The sequence below is a fragment of the Thalassophryne amazonica genome, chromosome 19 (assembly GCF_902500255.1).
Source record: "Thalassophryne amazonica chromosome 19, fThaAma1.1, whole genome shotgun sequence".
Lineage (NCBI taxonomy): Eukaryota > Metazoa > Chordata > Actinopteri > Batrachoidiformes > Batrachoididae > Thalassophryne > Thalassophryne amazonica.
Window position 1 is genome coordinate 32,555,212 of NC_047121.1, and position 21,676 is coordinate 32,576,887.

General features: G+C 41.2%; 1 protein-coding gene across 1 annotated transcript in view; it reads right to left on the reverse strand.

The window, feature by feature from the left end:
• Window positions 1-21,676, reverse strand: part of pcnx1 (pecanex 1) — a 123,798-nt gene that overhangs the window by 72,456 nt on the left and 29,666 nt on the right. Inside the window, 4 exon segments of the mRNA XM_034159965.1 lie at window positions 6,513-6,570; window positions 7,304-7,397; window positions 10,305-10,498; window positions 13,088-13,217. Coding sequence (XP_034015856.1) covers window positions 6,513-6,570; window positions 7,304-7,397; window positions 10,305-10,498; window positions 13,088-13,217 — 476 coding nt within the window.

Below are 21,676 nucleotides of genomic sequence, written 5' to 3' on the forward strand. Positions count from 1 at the left end.
ATATGATCAATCTATCTTTGTTAGTTGGTTATGTACCACAGGCCTTTAAGGTGGCAGTAATTAAACCATTACTTAAAAAGCCATCACTTGACCCAGCTATCTTAGCTAATTATAGGCCAATTTCCAACCTTCCTTTTCTCTCAAAGATTCTTGAGAGGGTAGTTGTAAAACAGTTAACTGATCACCTGCAGAGGAATGGTCTATTTGAAGAGTTTCAGTCAGGTTTTAGAATTCATCATAGTACAGAAACAGCATTAGTGAAGGTTACAAATGATCTTCTTATGGCTTCGGACAGTGGACTTATCTCTGTGCTTGTTCTGTTGGACCTCAGTGCTGCTTTTGATACTGTTGACCATAAAATTTTATTACAGAGATTAGAGCATGTCATAGGTATTAAAGGCACTGCGCTGCGGTGGTTTGAATCATATTTGTCTAATAGATTACAGTTTGTTCATGTAAATGGGGAATCTTCTTCACAGACTAAAGTTAATTATGGAGTTCCACAAGGTTCTGTGCTAGGACCAATTTTATTCACTTTATACATGCTTCCCTTAGGCAGTATTATTAGACGGTATTGCTTAAATTTTCATTGTTACGCAGATGATACCCAGCTTTATCTATCCATGAAGCCAGAGGACACACACCAATTAGCTAAACTGCAGGATTGTCTTACAGACATAAAGACATGGATGACCTCTAATTTCCTGCTTTTAAACTCAGATAAAACTGAAGTTATTGTACTTGGCCCCACAAATCTTAGAAGCATGGTGTCTAACCAGATCGTTACTCTGGATGGCATTTCCCTGATCTCTAGTAATACTGTGAGAAATCTTGGAGTCATTTTTGATCAGGATATGTCATTCAAAGCGCATATTAAACAAATATGTAGGACTGCCTTTTTGCATTTACGCAATATCTCTAAAATCAGAAAGGTCTTGTCTCAGAGTGATGCTGAAAAACTAATTCATGCATTTATTTCCTCTAGGCTGGACTATTGTAATTCATTATTATCAGGTTGTCCTAAAAGTTCCCTAAAAAGCCTTCAGTTGGTTCAGAATGCTGCAGCTAGAGTACTGACGGGGACTAGCAGGAGAGAGCATATCTCACCCGTGTTGGCCTCTCTTCATTGGCTTCCTGTTAATTCTAGAATAGAATTTAAAATTCTTCTTCTTACTTATAAGGTTTTGAATAATCAGGTCCCATCTTATCTTAGGGACCTCGTAGTACCATATTACCCCATTAGAGCGCTTCGCTCTCAGACTGCGGGCTTACTTGTAGTTCCTAGGGTTTGTAAGAGTAGAATGGGAGGCAGAGCCTTCAGCTTTCAGGCTCCTCTCCTGTGGAACCAGCTCCCAATTCAGATCAGGGAGACAGATACCCTCTCTACTTTTAAGATTAGGCTTAAAACTTTCCTTTTCGCTAAGGCTTATAGTTAGGGCTGGATCGGGTGACCCTGGACCATCCCTTGGTTATGCTGCTTTAGACGTAGATTGTGGGGGGGTTCCCATGATGCACTGTTTCTTTCTCTTTTTGCTCCGTATGCATCACTCTGCATTTAATCATTAGTGATCGATCTCTGCCCCCCTTCACGGCATGTCTTTTTCCTGGTTTTTTCCCTCAGCCCCAACCAGTCTCAGCAGAAGACTGAGCCTGGTTCTGCTGGAGGTTTCTTCCTGTTAAAAGGGAGTTTTTCCTTCCCACTGTTGCCAGGTGCTTGCTCATAGGGGGTCGTTTTGACCGTTGGGGTTTTTCATAATTATTGTATGGCCTTGCCTTACAATATGGAGCGCCTTGGGGCAACTGTTTGTTGTGATTTGGCGCTATATAAGAAAAAAGTTGATTGATTGATTCTTGAATCTGACATCCCAAACACACATCCAAGCCATCAAAAACATTGCTGTTGTATTTGGTGAATGATGAAGGTGGACTCTGTCATTTCGAGAAAATATTTATTTGAAATTAAACAAGGCCAGAAAACTATTCCGATTTGATGGAGGCCACTATGTGGAAACATGACAAAGATCTCATGTCAGATTTGGTGACTTTCCAACATTCACTCCCATGCATCAGGATGGATTTTATGGTGCCATTATATATTCTCAACCTTATAGTTTTTCAGCTGTATTGTTTTGATTTCCAGACTGGCCATAATCTTTGAAATGCTAATCTTGCTAGTTCACTCTGGAAGCCAGTGTACAAGTTTTAATGTTGTTCAGTGAATTGTTTTTGGCCTGATGTAGTTAGACTAAGGAAAAAAATAAAAAATAAAATAAATAAATAAATGGAGAAAGGAACCAAAATGACCCCCCAACACACACACACACACACACACACACACACACACACACACACACACACACACACACACACACACACACACACACACACACACACACACACACACACACACACACACACACACACACACACAGTGTTACACTAATTGATTGCATGCATTATACATCAGTAATAAATCAGTTGTGATGATGAAATAACTGATCTGTAAGTCAAATCATCTTCCCTTGAAGACATCACACCAGATTTATTTTCCTGCATGCTTCATTCGTGTGCTACTATTGGTGTAGTTGCAGCAAAATCCATCAACCGGTTCGTAGTTGCACTTACAAGATATATCCATCCAAATTTTTGTTTGCAGGGCGCACAGTGGCAGCATGACCATGCATTAATACCTTTATACATATAATACCATTATACCCTTATAATACCTTTATAATACCATTATACACATATGCATAATCTTATCTTCTTTGCTCCCAGGGGAACATATAGTTGTCACAAGATCTCCCCATACAGGAAGGTTCTTGGCTTTCATTTCTGCCTTTCCCCGGGGACATTTCCAGTTTTCTGTGTTTAGTTGTTATTGTTCTACACCAGGGGGTCTTTGGTCTTCCTCTTTCTCTGTAGTGTTCAGCAAAGTGCTACTCTGGTGATTCTTGAATCTGACATCCCAAACACACATCCAAGCCATCAAAAACATTGCTGTTGTATTTGGTGAATGATGAAGGTGGACTCTGTCATTTCGAGAAAATATTTATTTGAAATTAAACAAGGCCAGAAATCTATTCCGATTTGATGGAGGCCACTATGGTGGAAACATGACAAAGATCTCATGTCAGATTTGGTGACTTTCCAACATTCACTCCCATGCATCAGGATGGATTTTATGGTGCCATTATATATTCTCAACTTTATAGTTTTTCAGCTGTATTGTTTTGATTTCCAGACTGGCCATAATCTTTGAAATGCTAATCTTGCTAGTTCACTCTTCATGTCTTTCTGTGTAGAGTTTTCAATGCTGACAACTGATCCTGCTAAAGTTCTGCACCATCAGCAACTACTTCTGTGTTGGCTGTAGTACTTAGCTGCATTTCTTTTTTTTTCATGGATCTGTTGTTCTATGTGGCTTGCAATATGATTGCGCTGACTTGTATTTTCCTGCATATGATCTTGCTTGGGTGACAGGAGAACTATAATATTGGCAAATTCAAGGTCTGCTGGTGTTGAAACCTGGACCATACAGTCACCTCCATATTTATTGGGAGAGTGACAAACATTTTGTAATATTGTCTTTCTACACCACCACAATGACGTTGAAATAAAACAAGATGTCCTGTAGACCTTCAGCTTTAATTCAAAGGGCTTTACAAAAATTAACCATTACTTTAACCATTTACTAATTACAGCCATTTTTACTTTGCGCCCATAAGTAATTGGATAAAAAGTAGTACAATGATCATTTTTAATACAAATCATCACTTTTACAGCAGTAGTCTTTAGATAAGTCAGGGTATGAGTTCTTGAACCTTTCCAAGTCACTGACCACACCTTTGTCTGGACTTTATTTACATCAATCATTAATAAATACAAGCGGCACAACACTGTATCATAAATCAATTTTAAGTAGTCGGTTCTCAAAAGTTGAGTAACTGTTCAAGTTGTCTAGTGACTAAAGCAACCAAGACACCCAGGCAACTCTGAATTCCGCTCCTCTTTCCATGACAAAAACTCCTGTAACAGTGGAATATGCCGTTCATTTCTAAACTGGACACTGTCTTGATCCGGTATATTGTCTGACTAGCACAGGAATTCCACCTGAAAGCCGTCCTGTGAGACCAACACCGAGGTGGTTTTGTGTCGCGTAATGAACGGCTCCGTGGCGCGTCCCTCCGCTTTTCTTTCCATGAAAAAAACTCCTGTAACAGTGGAATGTGCCGAAAAAGTGCTGATGTCCACGACTTCTGCCTTTCTGTGAAAGTCAGACGAGGTCCCGGATCAACAAAGCCTTCACGTTGGAAATGATCTGGTTGTTTCAGCGGGGTCTGAGCCTGTCGATCGGCACTGGGAGCGCACCGCGCTCTCAGCAGTTGTGGGCTGTCCTTAAAACGGCAGTAACATTCCTTAATCTGTATAATCCCCATACAATCGTCCCTGAAAGCCATATTAATTTTCCGAACGGTGTCCACCTGGACGTCTCTCACAGTTTCTGGAAAAAATTGATGCAGCAAAGCTCCAAATCGTTCAGACATTTATTCACAATAAAAAAACGACGAGAGGGTGGACCAGTGCTCATACAAAGCCTGCTCACAGGCGAATGACGCAACCGACAGGCGTGAAAAAACTCATGCATGCGCACGAAGGTTCAAGCTTGTCTGATGCAATCACACGTGATTCAAATCCATATGGTTTTTGAAAAAAATAAAAAGGTCGGATACTTTTCTAACAGACCTCGTATATATATTGTACTTAGTTTGTCCCTTTATGCATGCCCTCTAAAAACTGAGGGACTGTGTAAAACGGCTGTAATTATTAAATGGTTAGTGATATTTGTTAAACCCATGGAATTAAAGCTTAAAGTCTACACTACAAGTACACCTTGATTGTTTTATTTCAACTCCATTGTGGTGGTGTACACAAACAATATTACAAAAATTGTGTCACTGTCTCAATAACTATGGACATAACTGTATACGAGGGCTGTCCGTAAAGTATAGGTCCTTTTTATTTTTTTCAAAAACTATATGGATTTCATTCATATGTTTTTACGTCAGACATGCTTGCACCCTCGTGCGCATGCGTGAGTTTTTCCATGCCTGTCGGTGACGTCATTCGCCTGTGAGCACTCCTTGTGGGAGGAGTCGTCCAGCCCCTCGTCGGAATTCCTTTGACTGAGAAGTTGCTGAGAGACTGGCGCTTTGTTTGATCAAAATTTTTTCTAAACCTGTGAGACACATCGAAGTGGACATGGTTCGAAAAATTAAGCTGGTTTTCAGTGAAAATTTTAACAGCTGATGAGAGATTTTGAGGTGATTCTGTCGCTTTAAGGACTTTTCACGGTGCGAGACGTCGCGCTGCGCTCTCAGGCAGCGTCATCAGCCTGTTTCAAGCTTAAAACCTCCACATTTCAGGCTCTATTGATCTAGGACGTCGTGAGAGAACAGAGAAGTTTCAGAAGAAGTCGGTTTCAGCATTTTATCCGGATATTCCACTGTTAAAGGAGATTTTTTTAATGAAAGTCGTGCAGACGGGTCCGCGCGTCGGGACGCAGCCGACGCGGTGCGGCGGCACAGGAAAAACACCTCCGTGTTGATAACCATTTGTAAAATCCAGGCGGCTTTTGATGGCTTTCAGTGGAGTGAGTATATGAGAAATTGTTTATCAGCTGGAGATGTTCCAACTTGTCCTCAAGGCTTCCAACAGAGGTGTTTTTCCTGTGGCGGAGCGTCGCGGCGGCTGCGAGCCGACGCTGCAATCCGCCTGTACGTCTTTCATTAAAAAAAATCTCCTTTAACAGTGGAATATCCGGATAAAATGCTGAAACCGACTTCTTCTGAAACTTCTCTGTTCTCTCACGACGTCCTGGATCAATAAAGCCTGAAATGTGGAGGTTTTAAGCTTGAAACAGGCTGATGACGCCGCCTGAGAGCGCTGCGTGACGTCTCGCACCGTGAAAAGTCCTTAAAGCGACAGAATCACCTCAAAATCTCTCATCAGCTGTTAAAATTTTCACTGAAGACCAGCTTAATTTTTCGAACCATGTCCACTTCGATGTGTCTCACAGGTTTAGAAAAAATTCTGATCAAACAAAGCGCCAGTCTCTCAACAACTTCTCAGACAAAGGAATTCCGACGAGGGGCTGGACGACTCCTCCCACAAGGAGTGCTCACAGGCGAATGACGTCACCGACAGGCGTGGAAAAACTCACGCATGCGCACGAGGGTTCAAGCATGTCTGACGTAAAAACATATGAATGAAATCCATATAGTTTTAGAAAAAAATAAAAAGGACCTATACTTTACGGACAGACCTCGTATATGCATAATACAGATATGTTATAGTACATCCACTATCACCTATCATTCTACTACTGATTCACAATAAGTTTATCCTCTGCCTCTCATTACTCTTCTGTTTTTTTTTTCTGGCTCTCACTCTCACACACACACATGCATATATGCATGTGTGTAACAGAAGCTCATTGTTTGGATACTCACCAGGTCATGAGGGTAAAAGCGGACTGAGGTAGAACTGGAGAGGTGTGAGTCGGTGTCCCTGCAGAGCATTCAATAAAGTGAAAATGCTGATGTAGCATTAGCATCTGCTGTATTTTTTTTTACAGCATGAAACCATAATTAATTTAATGATATACACCAGTGGTCTCCAAACTATTCCAGAAAGGGCCAAGAGGGTGCAGGTTTTCTTTGCAGCCACTGACTTCAGCAGGTGATTTCACTGATTAACATCCCTTTGAACAGGTGGGATGAGTTCATCAGTGAAATCACCTGCTGAAGTCAGTGGCTGCAAAGAAAACCTGCACCCTCTCAGCCCTTTCTGGAATAGTTTGGAGACCACTGATATACACCATAAAAAAATACATAAAGACATCCATTAGACCATTAGCTTGGTATGACTGAGTCAACTGTCTTCAACCTAAAGTAATTCTTTAATCATGACATTGCATGTACCAATGTCAACAAACAATTATTGGCTAACTAGCAATAAGGTTAATTTAGCACAGCAACTTACATGCTCCTGTATTACCATTGCTAAACATTACGAATCCTTTATGTGCTTCCACAACACTAAGAATCAAAACAAACTATAAACTCGGATGTGCTTGTCACAAAATCATCTCTTTCCAGTCCAGAACATTTTCTTCTTGCACACTAGAAGCGAAGTAGTAGATTTACGAATACAGAAAACTCAAGACAGGTGTCAGGGAGTGCTTTTTCTTATCTGAACACCTACGAAACAAATGCAATTATGCTAGTATTTTCATACTAACCATATGTTATTAGAGGCTCGTCTGGTTGCAGGCTCAAAGTTGACCAAGGACATGTCACAACCACCTGCCTCGTATAAAGAAGGAGTGAGCTTTCCTGAAGGGAAAAAAGGAGAGAGAAGCATAATCAGTCTTTGGAAATCATGTATAAACCAGAACACTGGTGATAATTATATTAAACATGTCCTGTTCACATGCATTAAATTAAGTGGCTCTGGTAATATAACTGCATTAATCGTGACTAATGTTATTAGTGAGCAAATGTGACTTCATCCCAAGAGGGTACAAGTCATTTCCTGCTCAGTCATGTTGCTCCTTTTGTACTGCTGCTGCTTTAGTGCAGTTTCCACCATTCGGAAGATTCAGACAGCTTTCGGTGGCTTTTCAGTCGTGTGACTATCCGAGAAATTGTGGACAAGCTGGGCATGTCAGAACATGTCCTGCGAGGCTTCAACACAAAGGCTCTTTTGCTGCACCATCAGTTTTGTGCCGATGAATTTCGCTGCAACTTTTTCATGGCCAAATCTTCTGTCACAGTGGAATGTGCCGAAAAAGTGCTGATGCCCACCTCTTCTGCAATTTCTCGGATAGTCACACAATGGTCCCACATCACCACAGCGTTCACTTTAGAAATGATCTGGTCATTTCAGCATGTTGATGGCCACACAGAGCGCGGCTTGCTCTCCACCGTTGTGCAGCCATCTTTAAACCGGTTGTACCACTCCTTAATCTGTGTGATGCCCATAGGATCGTCACCGAAAGCCGTCTGAATAATCCAAATGGTTTGATTATTTGATGCAGTCGCGCTGCTCCAGTCCTTCCGCCATTTCCTTGCAAACAAAAAACGACGAGAGACTCCACCCATCCTCACACAAAGGCTGCTTACAAGCAAATGACGCAACCAACAGGCGTGAAAAAATTCACGCATGCGCACGAAGGTTCAAGGTTTGCTCATGCAAGCACACGTGATTCAAATCCATCAGGTTTTTGAAAAAAATAAAAAGGTCGGATACTATTCTAACAGACCTCGTACATTATATATATATATATATATATATATATATAAATAAATGTATTGTAATGGTTTTAGGAGACGCGCTGCGCTGAACAGCAGCTGCAGCAGGACGCCTCAGCTCAGCAGCTTGAACAGCGCAGATCCGTGTAACTTTCAATATTTGGGAATGTGTGTGTGTCAGAGTAAGCTTAATACTTTACTGACATAATTTAATGTCATTTAATTTTACTGGCTCGATATCCAGGTCAAAATGGCATTTTAACATGTTTTTTGCAAGCATTTTTCCGAGTGTGTTCAGTCGCGAATCTCCATTGAAGATGCATTAAGATCCGGGTACTTCATCAATATTTTGCCCGGTTAGGAGACATCATGTACCCTCACTCTTCTCCTTCATGCACAGTTACTCAGTTTTTGAGAACTGTCTAGTCCATGCAGATTTACCAGAGAGTGCCATACTGTTTGTATTTGTTCGTAATTGATGAAAATAAAGTCCAAGACAAATTCAGTGGCAGTTTCACCATCAGAGAGCCTCATCCATAACTACCACAAAAGACTCCAAGCTGTCTTTGATGTTAAAGGGGGCAACACACGGTATTAAGAAGAGGGGTATGTAAACTTTTGATCAGGGTTATTTGGGTAGTTTGTGTTGTCATTATGATTTCAAAAGAGTAAACACAGTTGTTTGACAATAAATGGCTTCACCCAATCACTAACCGTGAGTGAAAAAAGCTTTAATGTTATCATTCATATTCTCTGAAAAATGGCCAAAAATCCAAAATTCTGCCAGGGTTTGTAAACTACAGTTGATGAGTTGCAGAGAGGTCTTTAAGACTCAACTGAAGACTTATTATTTGAAACGGCCTACAATCAAGAACAGTGGGTGGGATTTCTTAATGTTTTTAATTTGTGTTTGTTTCTAACTTCTGTATATCTAATGTTGTGCAGCATTGTGTATGTATGTTGTTAAAGTATATACTATAGAAAAAAAGAAAAAAATAGAAACAATTAAAAAATTATTATGACCATCATCATATTATATAAAACAGGAATAGAAAATATTTTCTTTATGTGGTTAACTGAGCACATGGCACGTGTTCCATTAACTTGAGTGACGAATGTTGCATTTTCATATATTACACAGGACCAGGGACGAAGTTAAACTTTGTCAAAATAGTGACATCATATACTGGTAACAAAATGACAAAAAATGACAAAAAAGACAAAAATGATTAATCACCCTTATATCACACACACACACACACACACACACACACACACACACACACACACACACACACACACACACACACACACACACACACACACACACACACACACACACACACACACACACACACACACACACACACACACAGATCACCAGGTTTCTCAAACGTAATCAGCACTGGGGCACATTATGAGCAGGAGCAATAATCCATTTACTTCGGGTATGAAGGCAGAGTGTATGACAGCTATTAGAAAAAATATTCTGTCCCAAAGCCAGACTGCACGAAACAGATTTTATATTAGGATGCAGAGAATATAGATGTCAAAAGCAACTTCAAGCACATTTGTTTGCACAGGGTGTAAAAGGCACTATGCTGTGACAGAGACAAAATGTATTTTGAAGAGAACTCAAGTCCTGGATGCAGAAAGTACATCACAGAGAGAGATAACTGGAGCATGGATAATACTGCAGGGCTTTGACTGATCACAACAGTCCACTGACTGTGGATAATTATGTTCTTTAATGACTGACTGCAACATTCATAACAGACCAATTCTCTTCAAGCAACTCCATACCACCGCCATAGCAACGTTTCCACTGCAGACTAAGAAACAACGAGGACACGCCTAAAACAAGGGCACCTATAGTAATTAGACACTCATAGCTGTCACATGCAAACTTTGTCACAAACTAAAGTTCTGGGATGATTTCATAGAAATTCTATTTTCCTAACATCTCAGTCCTTTTCATGTGCTTCCTACCGAAGTCATCCTGCAAGCTGGAAGCACCAACTGTTGAGGCCTTGTCCTGAGAACCCTCCAGGTGTGTGCTTCCATTCCTGGCCAGCAGGGAAACACTTGCACTTAGCACAGTCACCTGGGATGGGGTTCTGGATAGCTGACATTTCACCTGGGATGTAGAAGGCTGGGAGGCCTGGCTGAGAGCCTCCTGAAGACTGTTAGGGAAGAAGGGAGAAGGAGAGGAAATGAGAAGTGCCAACGGGGAATAGTGTAGCCACACAGCATCACCACGATGGTGGATAATAAGACAAGTAATTTCCCAATAGAGGGATCTTGGGTAAAGTGATGTGCACTCTACTTGCCATAATGGAGGCTCACAACACGTTTCCGAATTTATGGCTTCAACAAACACTTCACAGACTGATGTCAACAGACATTATAGCTGCCTGTGTTGTTTCTTCTTCCATAAATCTGGTTTGTGTTGTTTCTAGGCAGCCAAAGGTTATCATCAAGTTGATATAAACACTTTTTTCGCATCAACTCTATCTTATAGGTGTTTGGAGTTGAGTGTAGGGGCTGATCACAAGACATTTTACTACGTGAGGCAAAGACCAAAAATGACTAACAATCTGAGTCACATGTTTTACAGGTGTCTTTGTTATAAAACAGATCCACATTTAACTGCAGTCAACCTTCATGATGGCACCAGCCAGGAAACCTTTCACAAGGCTTTTTAAGAATTTTCTTATTACAAACATTAAACATTTATTTATTCATTCATTTTTATTGGATGCCGCACACACATCTGAGGGGTTTGCTCAGATGGCAAAAAGGAAGAAGAATTACTGTCAGCTGAAAACCTGTGACAATTCAATTACAATGTGGTCTGTGCTAAAGCTACAACATCAGACATGACAGCTCACATGGAAAGTGCCATTTGGGACAGTAAGTGCTAAAAAAAAAGATTTTTATTCAAGATTAGCTCACACAACACTTTAGGGAAACAATAAAAAACCTCTACTTTTATTTTTCCCTTCATACGTCAGCATTCACTCACATAATGAGAAGATAACTTGGGTCAAATCATGTCCAGAATTGTGGTAAATAACATTTCATCTTAATGCTTTAAAACATTACAAAAAATAAAAAAATAAAAGTGGCCAAAATCATCAGGTGTGTAATGCTTACAAGGCTGAGGGCATTACACTCCTGACATATTTAAAATATCACATTTGAATATCTTGTTCTTCCAGCTGCTCCCGTTAGGGGTCACCACAGCATTTCAATTGTTTCCATCTCACCCTGTCCTTTGTAACTTCCTCTGTCATGACAACAACCACCTGCATTTCCTCCCTCAGCACATCCATAAAACTCCTCTTTGGTCCCCCTCTTCTCCTCCTGCCTGGTGGCTCCATCCTCAGCATCATTCTCCCTATATACCCTGGGTGGGTCCCTCCTCTGCACATGTCCAAACCATCTCAATCTCGCCTCTCTGACTTTGTCTTCAAACCGTCCCACCTGAGCTGTTCCTCTGATATGTTCATTCCTAATCCTGCATGCTCATCACTCCCAAAGACAATCACATCTTCAGCTCTGCCTCCTGTCTTTTTGTGAGTGCCGCTGTCTCTAAGCCGTACAACATAGCTGGTCTCACTACTGTCTTGTAAACGTCCCCCTTCACTCTTGCAGATATTCTTCGGTCACAAATCACTTCTGCCACCTTTCTTCACCCACTCCACCCTGCCTGCACTCTCTTCTTCACCTCTAGTCTCCACCACACTCTCCATTACTTTGGACAGTTGACATTTAAACTCATGTCTCCATTTCTTCACATCTGAATATCTGCAGATGAAAATAATTGCTGTTTTTTTTTTTCTTTGATTGCCTTCCTTCATTCCACATATCACCACAACTCCTGAAAGAAGACAGAAAGCATAGGTTGTACAAGAATAATAATCATGATTGTAAACTCTGTTACACCCTTGACAATTGTGGCTATGTTTTTTATAAGAACTTTTTAAACCACAGAGATAAAATACTGTTATTTACCATTATTCTGGACCTCATAATTGGACTTTGTTTGAAACAAGTTAGCTTCTCATGTAAATTAAATGCAAAAATATGAAGGGAAAAAATAAAATACAAAATTTTTCAAATTACCCTGTAGTAAAGAGACTGACTGATGAACACACTAGAGGCAACCATTTCAACACATCACTAAAAAAGCAACCAAACAATAATAGCCTTAAGATATACTAATGAGTTTGTATTAAGGAGAACAAAACAGCATATTCCTGTTACCAAAACAGCTGACTTAAATCTTTGATTTCTAATTTATTTATTTTTTACAATGATCAATATCAATTTTAGTCCTCTTCTGTGAAAGGTCGTCAAAGGTGCAAAGTGATATGATACAGCAAGAAGCCAGTATTATCGAATGACTCATGCAGTTCCGATGAGCAGACAGAATGTCAGCCAAGTCTATACATTTGATGCTGTGTCTTTCCTTTACATGAGCTCAACTGAAAGAAAATTTCTGAGTTATACACAACAACGGGGTGGGGGTGGGGGGGGGGGAGAGAGACTTAACAAAAAGTGGAGGAAAATATCCCATGTAGAGAGGATTCAGTCATCCAATGATACATTGTCTAGAATGTCTCAGCATGCAAAGCAACAGACACAAAGTGGTGCCAGCGACGGGAAATAGTGAAGGACAGGAAAGAGTACCACCTGGTAACATGCTCATACCAAAGCAACACAACCAGGTTTTACAGAAAAGATTTCCCATTCCATGCATGGCGTACCTGAGAGGAGATCCAATTAGAGAAGTGGGTGGGGTGGGGTTACTTCCTGCGTTGTGCCGCCGCCGCACTGCTTGTCGGCGAAATGTGCTACGTTCTCGCCGAAATATAACAGTCTCCTCACTCCCTGGAGCTGTCATGGCGAGAGACATGTGGGCCAGTCAAAAGGGTTGCGTTTTTTTAATCATCATACTGACTGACACCCAAGAAAGCATTTTTCCATGTAATGCAGAGTATAAGAACAACAACTGTTTTTTTTTAAAAAAACAAACAGTATCATCTGTTATGTGAACTTTACCCTGCTAACAAGAACAGTGTGGAAAGTATTCATAGTACTTCACTTTTTCCATATTTTCTTATGTTACAGCCTTATTTCCAAATGGATGAAATTCATTTTGTTCCTCAAAATTCTACACACAATACTCCATAATAACAATGTCAAAGTTTTAGAGATTTTTACAAATTTATTAAAAATAATAATAATAAAAAAAACTTAGAAATGACATGGACAAAAGTATTCACAGCCTTTGCCATGAAGCTCAAAATTGAGCTCAGGTGCATCCTGTTTCCACTGATCATCCTTACACCCTTGTCACACCTTGGTGATTCAGCCAGGATATGCCGATCACATTAAAAAAGGCTGGCATACACCGGCATACATCTATAAGTTATGGTTAAGTTTTGTATAAGTTAAGAGCGTGTTGAAGCACACTGATATACGAGGTCTATTAGAAAAGTATCCGACATTATTTTTTTAAAAACCATATGGATTTGAATCACGTGTGATTGCGTCAGACAAGCTTGAATCCTCGTGCGCATGTGTGAGTTTTTTCATGCCTGTCGGTTGCGTCATTCGCCTGTGAGCAGGCTTTGAGTGAGGTATGGTCCACCCCTCTCGGCGGATTTTTATTGCGAATAAATGTCTGAACGATTTGGAGCTTTGCTGCATCAATTTTTTTCCAGAAACTGTGAGAGACCTCCAGGTGGACACCGTTCGAAAAAATAATATGGCTTTCAGGGATGATTTTATGGGGATTAAACAGATTACGGAGTGTTACTGCCGCTTTAAGGACTGCCCACAACTGCTGAGAGCGCGGTGCGCTCCCAGTGCTCAGGCTCAGATCCCGCTGAAACAACCAGATCATTTCCAATGTGAAGGCTTTGTTGATCCGGGACCTCGTCTGACTTTCACAAAAAGACAGAAGTCGTGGACATCAGCACTTTTTCGGCACATTCCACTGTTACAGGAGTTTTTTTCATGGAAAGAAAAGCGGAGGGACGCGCGACGGAGCCGTTCATTATGCGGCACAAAACCACCTCGGTGTTGGTCTCACAGGACGGCTTTCAGGTGGATTTCAGACGGATTCCGGTTGCTTTCCAGTCGTGTGAATATCCGATTGTGATTGTGCATGAGCTGGACATGCCAGAACATGTCCCGTGAGGCTTCATCGCGGCGTTGCTTTGCGCTGAGCGGCTCCACCGCGCTTCTCTTTCCATGACAAAAACTCCTGTAACAGTGAAATGTGCCATTCATTTTTAAACTGGACGCTGTCTTGATCCGGTATGTCATCTGACTAGCACAGGAATTGTGAAAAGACATGGACATCAGCACTTTTTCAGCACATTAAGACAGATGTGCGGAGGAGTTCCGCGCGTTTTATTATTTTAAAAAAATAATAAGGTTGGATACTTCTAATAGACCTCGTACGTCATATTACATCGAGTATCTTGAAAAATTTGGGGCATGCACAATATGTTCGACGTATGCCAGCGTATGGCTCATACGTTCCACATATGTGGGACATAAGTTGCAGGTAAGTTATGTGACTGTTGACACACGCTTCTTGTAAGTTACTCAAAGTTGAAATACATCCATTGATGCTGTCCAGTGATTGGCTGACAAACTGAAAGCTGCAGTCATGTGAACAGTATTAAAACCATTCACATACCAAGTAAATAAAGTCTTATCTTACCTGTTCATTTCAGTTGGATTCAGCATCACAGCCCGATGAAAAGCTATACAAATAAAGTGTCTTGACTTTGGAAAACGATGTCTTGTCTGAAAATACTTTAATTCCTTGTCATGGGTGAAGAAACATAACATTTTAAAGAAGTCTTTTGTGGATTTTCTGCTCCTGGTGCATCTCAGCCTGAACCAGAGAACACTGGCTCTTTGGTCACAATGAGACAATTAACTTATTTTAAAAGTTGAAAGTGTCACAGCGCCTCATTCATTCACGTCAGTGTTTACCACAGACATCAGTTGACTCTTAAGCAGTCTGCACGCAATGAAAATAAATCCTATGATCCACCAAGACAAAAATAAAATAATGTTAAATTTTGCCTACATGTTGAGGGGCAGGGCCGTGCAACAGCGTAAGCACGCTTGGTGACGTGCTCGTCAATATTTAAGTGTTCCACCTGCCAAACAAAAGGGTTCTGCTGGCGGGAGAAATGCAAACTAAGCAAGCCAGAGTTAACTGTTGCAACACATACCATACCGTACAGTAAGCATAAGGTCTCACAGTTGAGAATGCATGTCAGAGCACAAACCAAGCATGAAGTCAAAAGAACTGCCTGTAGACCTCTGAGACAGGATTGCCTTGAGGCATAAATCTGGGGAAGGGTACAGAAACATTTCTGCTCCTTTGAACATCCCAATGAGCACAGTGGCCTCCATCATCCATAAATGAAAGAAGTTTGGATCTACCAGGACTCTTCCTCGAGCTTGCCGCCCGTCTGAACTGAGCGATCAGGGGAGAAGGGCCTTAGTCAGGGAGGTGACCAAGAACCATCAAGAAAGACAACCAGCTCTACAGCAATCCACCAGTCAGGCCTGTGTGGTAGAGTGGCCAGACAGAAGCCACTCCTTAGTAAAATGCACATGGAGCTCACCTGGAGTTCGCCAAAAGGCACCTGAAAGAGTCTCAGACCATGAGAAACAAAATTCTCGGTTCTGACCAGACAAAGATTAAACTCTTTGCCGTGAATATCAGACATCATGTTTTCAGGAAACCAGGCACCATCCCTACAGTGAAGCATGGTGGTGGCAGCATCATGCTGGGGGGATGTTTTTCAGTGGCAGGAACTAGGAAACTAGTCAGGATTGCGGGAAAGATGAATGACAGTGACCCTACAAACACAGCCGAGATATCAAAGGAGTGGCTTCAGGACAACTCTGTGAATGTGTCTGAGTGGCGCAGCCAGAGCCCAGACTTGAATCCAACTGAACATATCTGGAGAGATCTGAAAATGGCTGTGCACCGATGCTCCCCATCCAACCTGATGGAGCTTGAGAGGTGTTGCAAAAAGGAATGGGTAAAACTGCCCAAAGATAGGTGTGCCAAGCTTGTGGCATCATATTCAAGAAGATTTGAGGTTGTAATTGCTGCCAAAGGCGCATCAACAAAGTACTGAGCAAAGGGTGTGAATACTTAAGTACGCGTGATTTCTTACTTTTTATTTTTAAAGGTGATAGAGAGAGGTTGAATGGGGCATTAATCCTTGTTCTGTGATGTGATACGTAGCCCCCCCAAAAATGGTTGGGTCTGTAATGGCTCAGAACCTTCCTAAAAGGCTCTCTGAAACAGCTATGTTACTATGCTGGGTTTAGAATGCCTTGTTTGCTTTTAATGGCGTCGTTTCGGAGCTTATTTGGCAACCTCATTATGAAAAGCACGTAGGTGTTGGCGCTGATCGGTTGCCGTTGTTTGATTGGCTGCCCTTGCTCTCACTGAAAATGCCGCTAAGAGGATTAGGAAAGTCTCCGGTTCAACTCAGAACAGAATGAAAATGATCACTGATTTGTTCATTTCGCTGTCAATCAAAAATGGATTCAGCCTCAGACAGATCATCCAATCATCATGCAGAAGCTGGGCGTCCGGGCCAGCCGAGGCCTGCCCACTGCCCCTTAGACCCCCAGACACGCAGAGCCTCCGATGGGCGGGACAAAGCCCAGCATTTATCCAATGACTCGTCTCGTTTTGCTGCACTTGTGTCACTACTGAAGTCTGTGGATGACGGTTTAAAGCACTGTGAAGCTGCGGGTTTGAGTGAGAGGAAATCTGCGTCATTACCAGTGATAAGAAGCTGATTCTGAACAAAAGTTGAGCGCGTTGTAGCGAAAACAAGACGACAGTAATCTTCACTAACTTATTTAACAGATCACGTTTCAACATTGCTGTTGAGTGATAAATCTTGTTCCTCGCCCACCAACATGAAGTCAGCCAGAGGCTGACTGTGACATAAAGTCCAGTCACAAAATAATAATGATAATTAAAAAAACGATCCGAAATAAATTTAAAAACAAATTAAAACAAAAGAAATGTGATACTTACAGGCTGTACTGATTGCTGGGGTTGATTTTGTCGCAAAGTCGGAACTGACCCTCAACTGAGTATTAAATGACTGAAGCCAGCTCGAAATTGTGCAAGGTTTGTGAAACAGTCCTCCGTGAAATGCGCAGAGCAAAGAAATAGTCGGCGGCTGTATGTACTGGGGATGCGGTTAAAAATGAATAAAAGCCGTTGATCGCGTACATTGCTTTCTGTGGGAAGAATATGTAAAGATCATAGTCCGCTATGACAGCCTGGGAAGGCACACCTGTAGCTCACCATTGCTCCTCTTCCAGTGGTAGGAATGCGTGGGCACAACTTTATGAATAATTAATTTCGAAGGGGCGTGTGTGAAAGGGGGTGGGTGTGGGTGTGGGGGGGCTATTGGTGAAAAGTGACGTAACTTTTCTCTCAAAAACGGATTGGCCTGTTTTCTAGGGGCAATTCAAAAAAGGAGAAATACTTGAAATAGAGGTTCTTAAACTTGCTGGCACTTTGTGTGTATTCCCCACAGCGGGGAGACTCTGAACTAACACCAAAAACATGAAAAAGATGATTTTGATTCTCTATCCCCTTTAATAAATTAGTTAAAAAAAAAAAAAAAAAACTGTTTTCATGTTGTCATTATGGGGTGTTGTAACTCACTCACATGGGGTGTGCAACCAGTACATTCTGAGTACCCGTCCCAAGCCCTGATAAATAAGGAGCGTTGCATCAGGAAAGGAATCCGGTGTAAATGCACCAAAATTAAACATGCCGATAACAAATTGAATTTTCATACCAGATCGGTCAAGGCCCGGGTTAACAATGGCCGCCACTGGTGCTGTTGTGCAACAGGGTGCTGACAGAAATTGGGCTACTACTGGATGAAGAAGAAGAGGAGGAGGAGGAGGAGGAGGAAAACACATCCAGAGACAGCGGGAGAAGAGGGGAAACTAGATAGGTGGAAGTTGAAAGCGTGAACTTTGAATGTTGGCAGTATGAGTGGTAAAGGGAGAGAGTTAGCTGTATACTGGAGAGGAGACAGGCAGACATGTTGTGTATGCAAGAGACCAAGTGGAAGTGAAGTAAGACCAGGAGCATAGGTGATGGGTTCAAGTTGTTGTATCATGGTGAGGACAGGAAGACAAATGGTGCTGGGGTCATTTTAAAGGAAGAGTACGTTAAGAGTGTGTTGGAGGCAGTGGTGGGAACAGCTAACCAAAAAGTTAGCTTCGATAACAGCTAATCAGCTAACTGAAAAGTTATCTTTTATGAAGCTAAACCGATAAACCACCCAAAAAATTATCGGAAGCTACAGCTAACCGATAACTTTCAGTATTGTCTCCGGTACACTTGCAACTACTGATTGCAACTACTGAAACCCAAACAGTGAGTCAGCACTTCTGTCTTTGTGCGCTCTGCCAACTTCTGGAAGCTCCTGTTTACTACATATGTTGCAGCAGTGAAGCATTATTCCTTAACAGCATATATAACAGTGTCACCGTGAGGCAGAGGTCTTGGAAAACAAAGCAGTTTTGACTTATGGTTTTGATTTATAAATCAAATTAATACAGATAGAATTACTCAATGTCAGTTCTGTCATTTGTACAAAGTTAAAACATAACACGTATCTTTTAATTTTAAATAATGCACTAATTCTGAAGTTTTGTAACAAACACAGACAGATGCCAAAGGGATTATGGGTAAAATGTGCCGCCGCTAACACTGATTGGTTGACTCATTCATTCTATGTAAAAACCAACACGTTAATGTGAAGTGTGTGTTGGTGTTTACATATAAATGTGCTTTTGTAAAATATGTCATTTTTTTTATTTGTTAAAAAAAAAAAAGGCATTTGCAAAAGCCAAAAGTCAAGTTGTGATTAGACAACAGTCTGATATAACCGGGGTCAAAATAAATAGAACACTACCATTTACTGGCGCCCAGACACTCAGATCCTAACCCAGAATCCTTTACACACCAGCGAGTTGCTGCGGTTTAAACAGCACAGCGAAAACACGACGACAATTGCAAATGAACATTACACAACCAAAATGTACAGTTTTATTTATTTTCATCAGCTGTAGCAAGAGGCTGCAACAACTCTCTGGCGCACAAAGGATTATGAGATATCTCAATACTTAGGGTGAATACTGCCATGAACACTACGTTTAAGATGCGTGGAATTTAATAAACGCAAACCAAATTTCAGACATCTTATACAACCCCAATTTCAATGAAGTTAGGACGCAGTGTAAAATGTAAAAAACTGAATACAATGATTTGCAAATCCTCTTCAACCTATATTCGATTGAATACACCACAAAGACAAGATATTTAATGTTCAAACTGATAAACTTTATTGTTTTTGTGCAAGTATTTGCTTATTTTGAAATGGATGCCTGCAACACATTTCAAAAACGTTGGGACAGTGGTATGTTTACCACTGTGTTACATCACCTTTCCTTCTAACAACACTCAATAAGCATTTGGCAACTGAGGACACTAATTGTTGAAACTTTGTAAGTAGAACTTTTTCTCATTCTTGCTTGATGTACGACTTCAGTTGTTCAACAGTCCGGGGTCTCCATTGTCGTATTTTGTGCTTCATAATGCGCCACACATTTTCAATGGGTGACAGGTCTGGACTGCAGGCAGGCCAGTCTAGTACCTGCACTCTTTTACTATGAAGCCACGCTGTTGTAACACGTGCAGAATGTGGCTTGGCATTGTCTTGCTGAAGTAAGCAGGGACGTCCCTGAAAAAGACATTGCTTGGATGGCAGCATGTGTTGCTCCAAAACCTGGATGTACCTTTCAGCACAGATGGTGCCATCACAGATGTGTACGTAAGCTGCCCATTCCATGGGCACTAACACACCCCTATACCATCACAGATGCTGGCTTTGGAACTTTGCACTGGTAAAAATCTGGATGGTCTTTTTCCTCTTTTGTCTGGAGGACACGAGGTCCATGATTTCCAAAAACAATTTGAAATGTGTACTCAGACAACAGCACACTTTTCCACTTTGCGTCTGTCCATTTCAAATGAGCTGTGTAAGTTGCCCATGCCATGGGCACTAACACACCCCCATACTATCACAGATGCTGGCTTTGGAACTTTGCACTGGTAACAATATGGATGGTCTTTTTCCTCTTTTGTCCGGAGGACACGAGGTCCATGATTTCCAAAAACAATTTGAAATGTGGACTCATCAGACCACAGCACACTTTTCCACTTTGCATCTGTCCATTTCAAATGAGCTCGGGCCCAGAGAAGGCAGCAGTGTTTCTGGATGTTATTGATGTATGGCTTTCGCTTTGCATGGTAGAGTTTGAACTTGCACTTGTAGATGTAGCGACGAACTGTGTTAACTGACAATGGTTTTCTGAAGTGTTTCTCAGCCCACGCAGTAAGATCTTTTACACAATGATGTCAGTTTTTAATGTAGTGCCGCCTGAGGGATCGAAGGTCATGGGCATTCAATGTTGGTTTACAGCCTTGCCGCTTACGTGTAGAAAGTTCTCCAGATTCTCTGAATCTTCTGATTATATTATGGACTGTAGATGATGGAATCCTTAAATTCCTTGCAATTGAATGTTGAGAAACATTGTTCTTAAACTGTTGGACTATTTTTTCAAACAGTTGTTCACAAAGTGGTGATCCTCAGACCATCTTTGCTTGTGAATGACTGAGACTTTTGGGGATGCTCTTTTTAAACCCATCATGACACTCACAATTAGTGTCCTCAGTTGCCAAACACTTATTGAGTGTTGTTAGAAGGAAAGGTGATGTAACACAGTGGTAAAAATACCACTGTCACAACTTTTTTGAAACATGTTGCAGGCATCCATTTCAAAATGAGCAAATATTTGCAGAAAAACAATAAAGTTTATCAGCTTGAACATTAAATATCTTGTCTTTGTGGTGTATTCAATTGAATACAGGTTGAAGAGGATTTGCAAATCATTGTATTCTGTTTTTATTTACATTTTACACAACGTCCCAACTTCATTGGAATTGGGGTTGTATATATTACTCTGGAACAAAGAGGACAGACAGTGTTTGATATAAGCAGGACATTAAAGAGCAAACAGGAAGTGACTACAGCTCACAATGATTCCAACTGAAAATAATGGAGAAGCAACCTGATCTTCTGGAATTTTTACATTAAACAAACACAATAACAATGTCTATAAACCCAGAGAATATATTCACGAGAGTGTTAGGCACAATATACAAAGGGTTTAATGCTGTTGTCCGTGTGGAGCCTGAT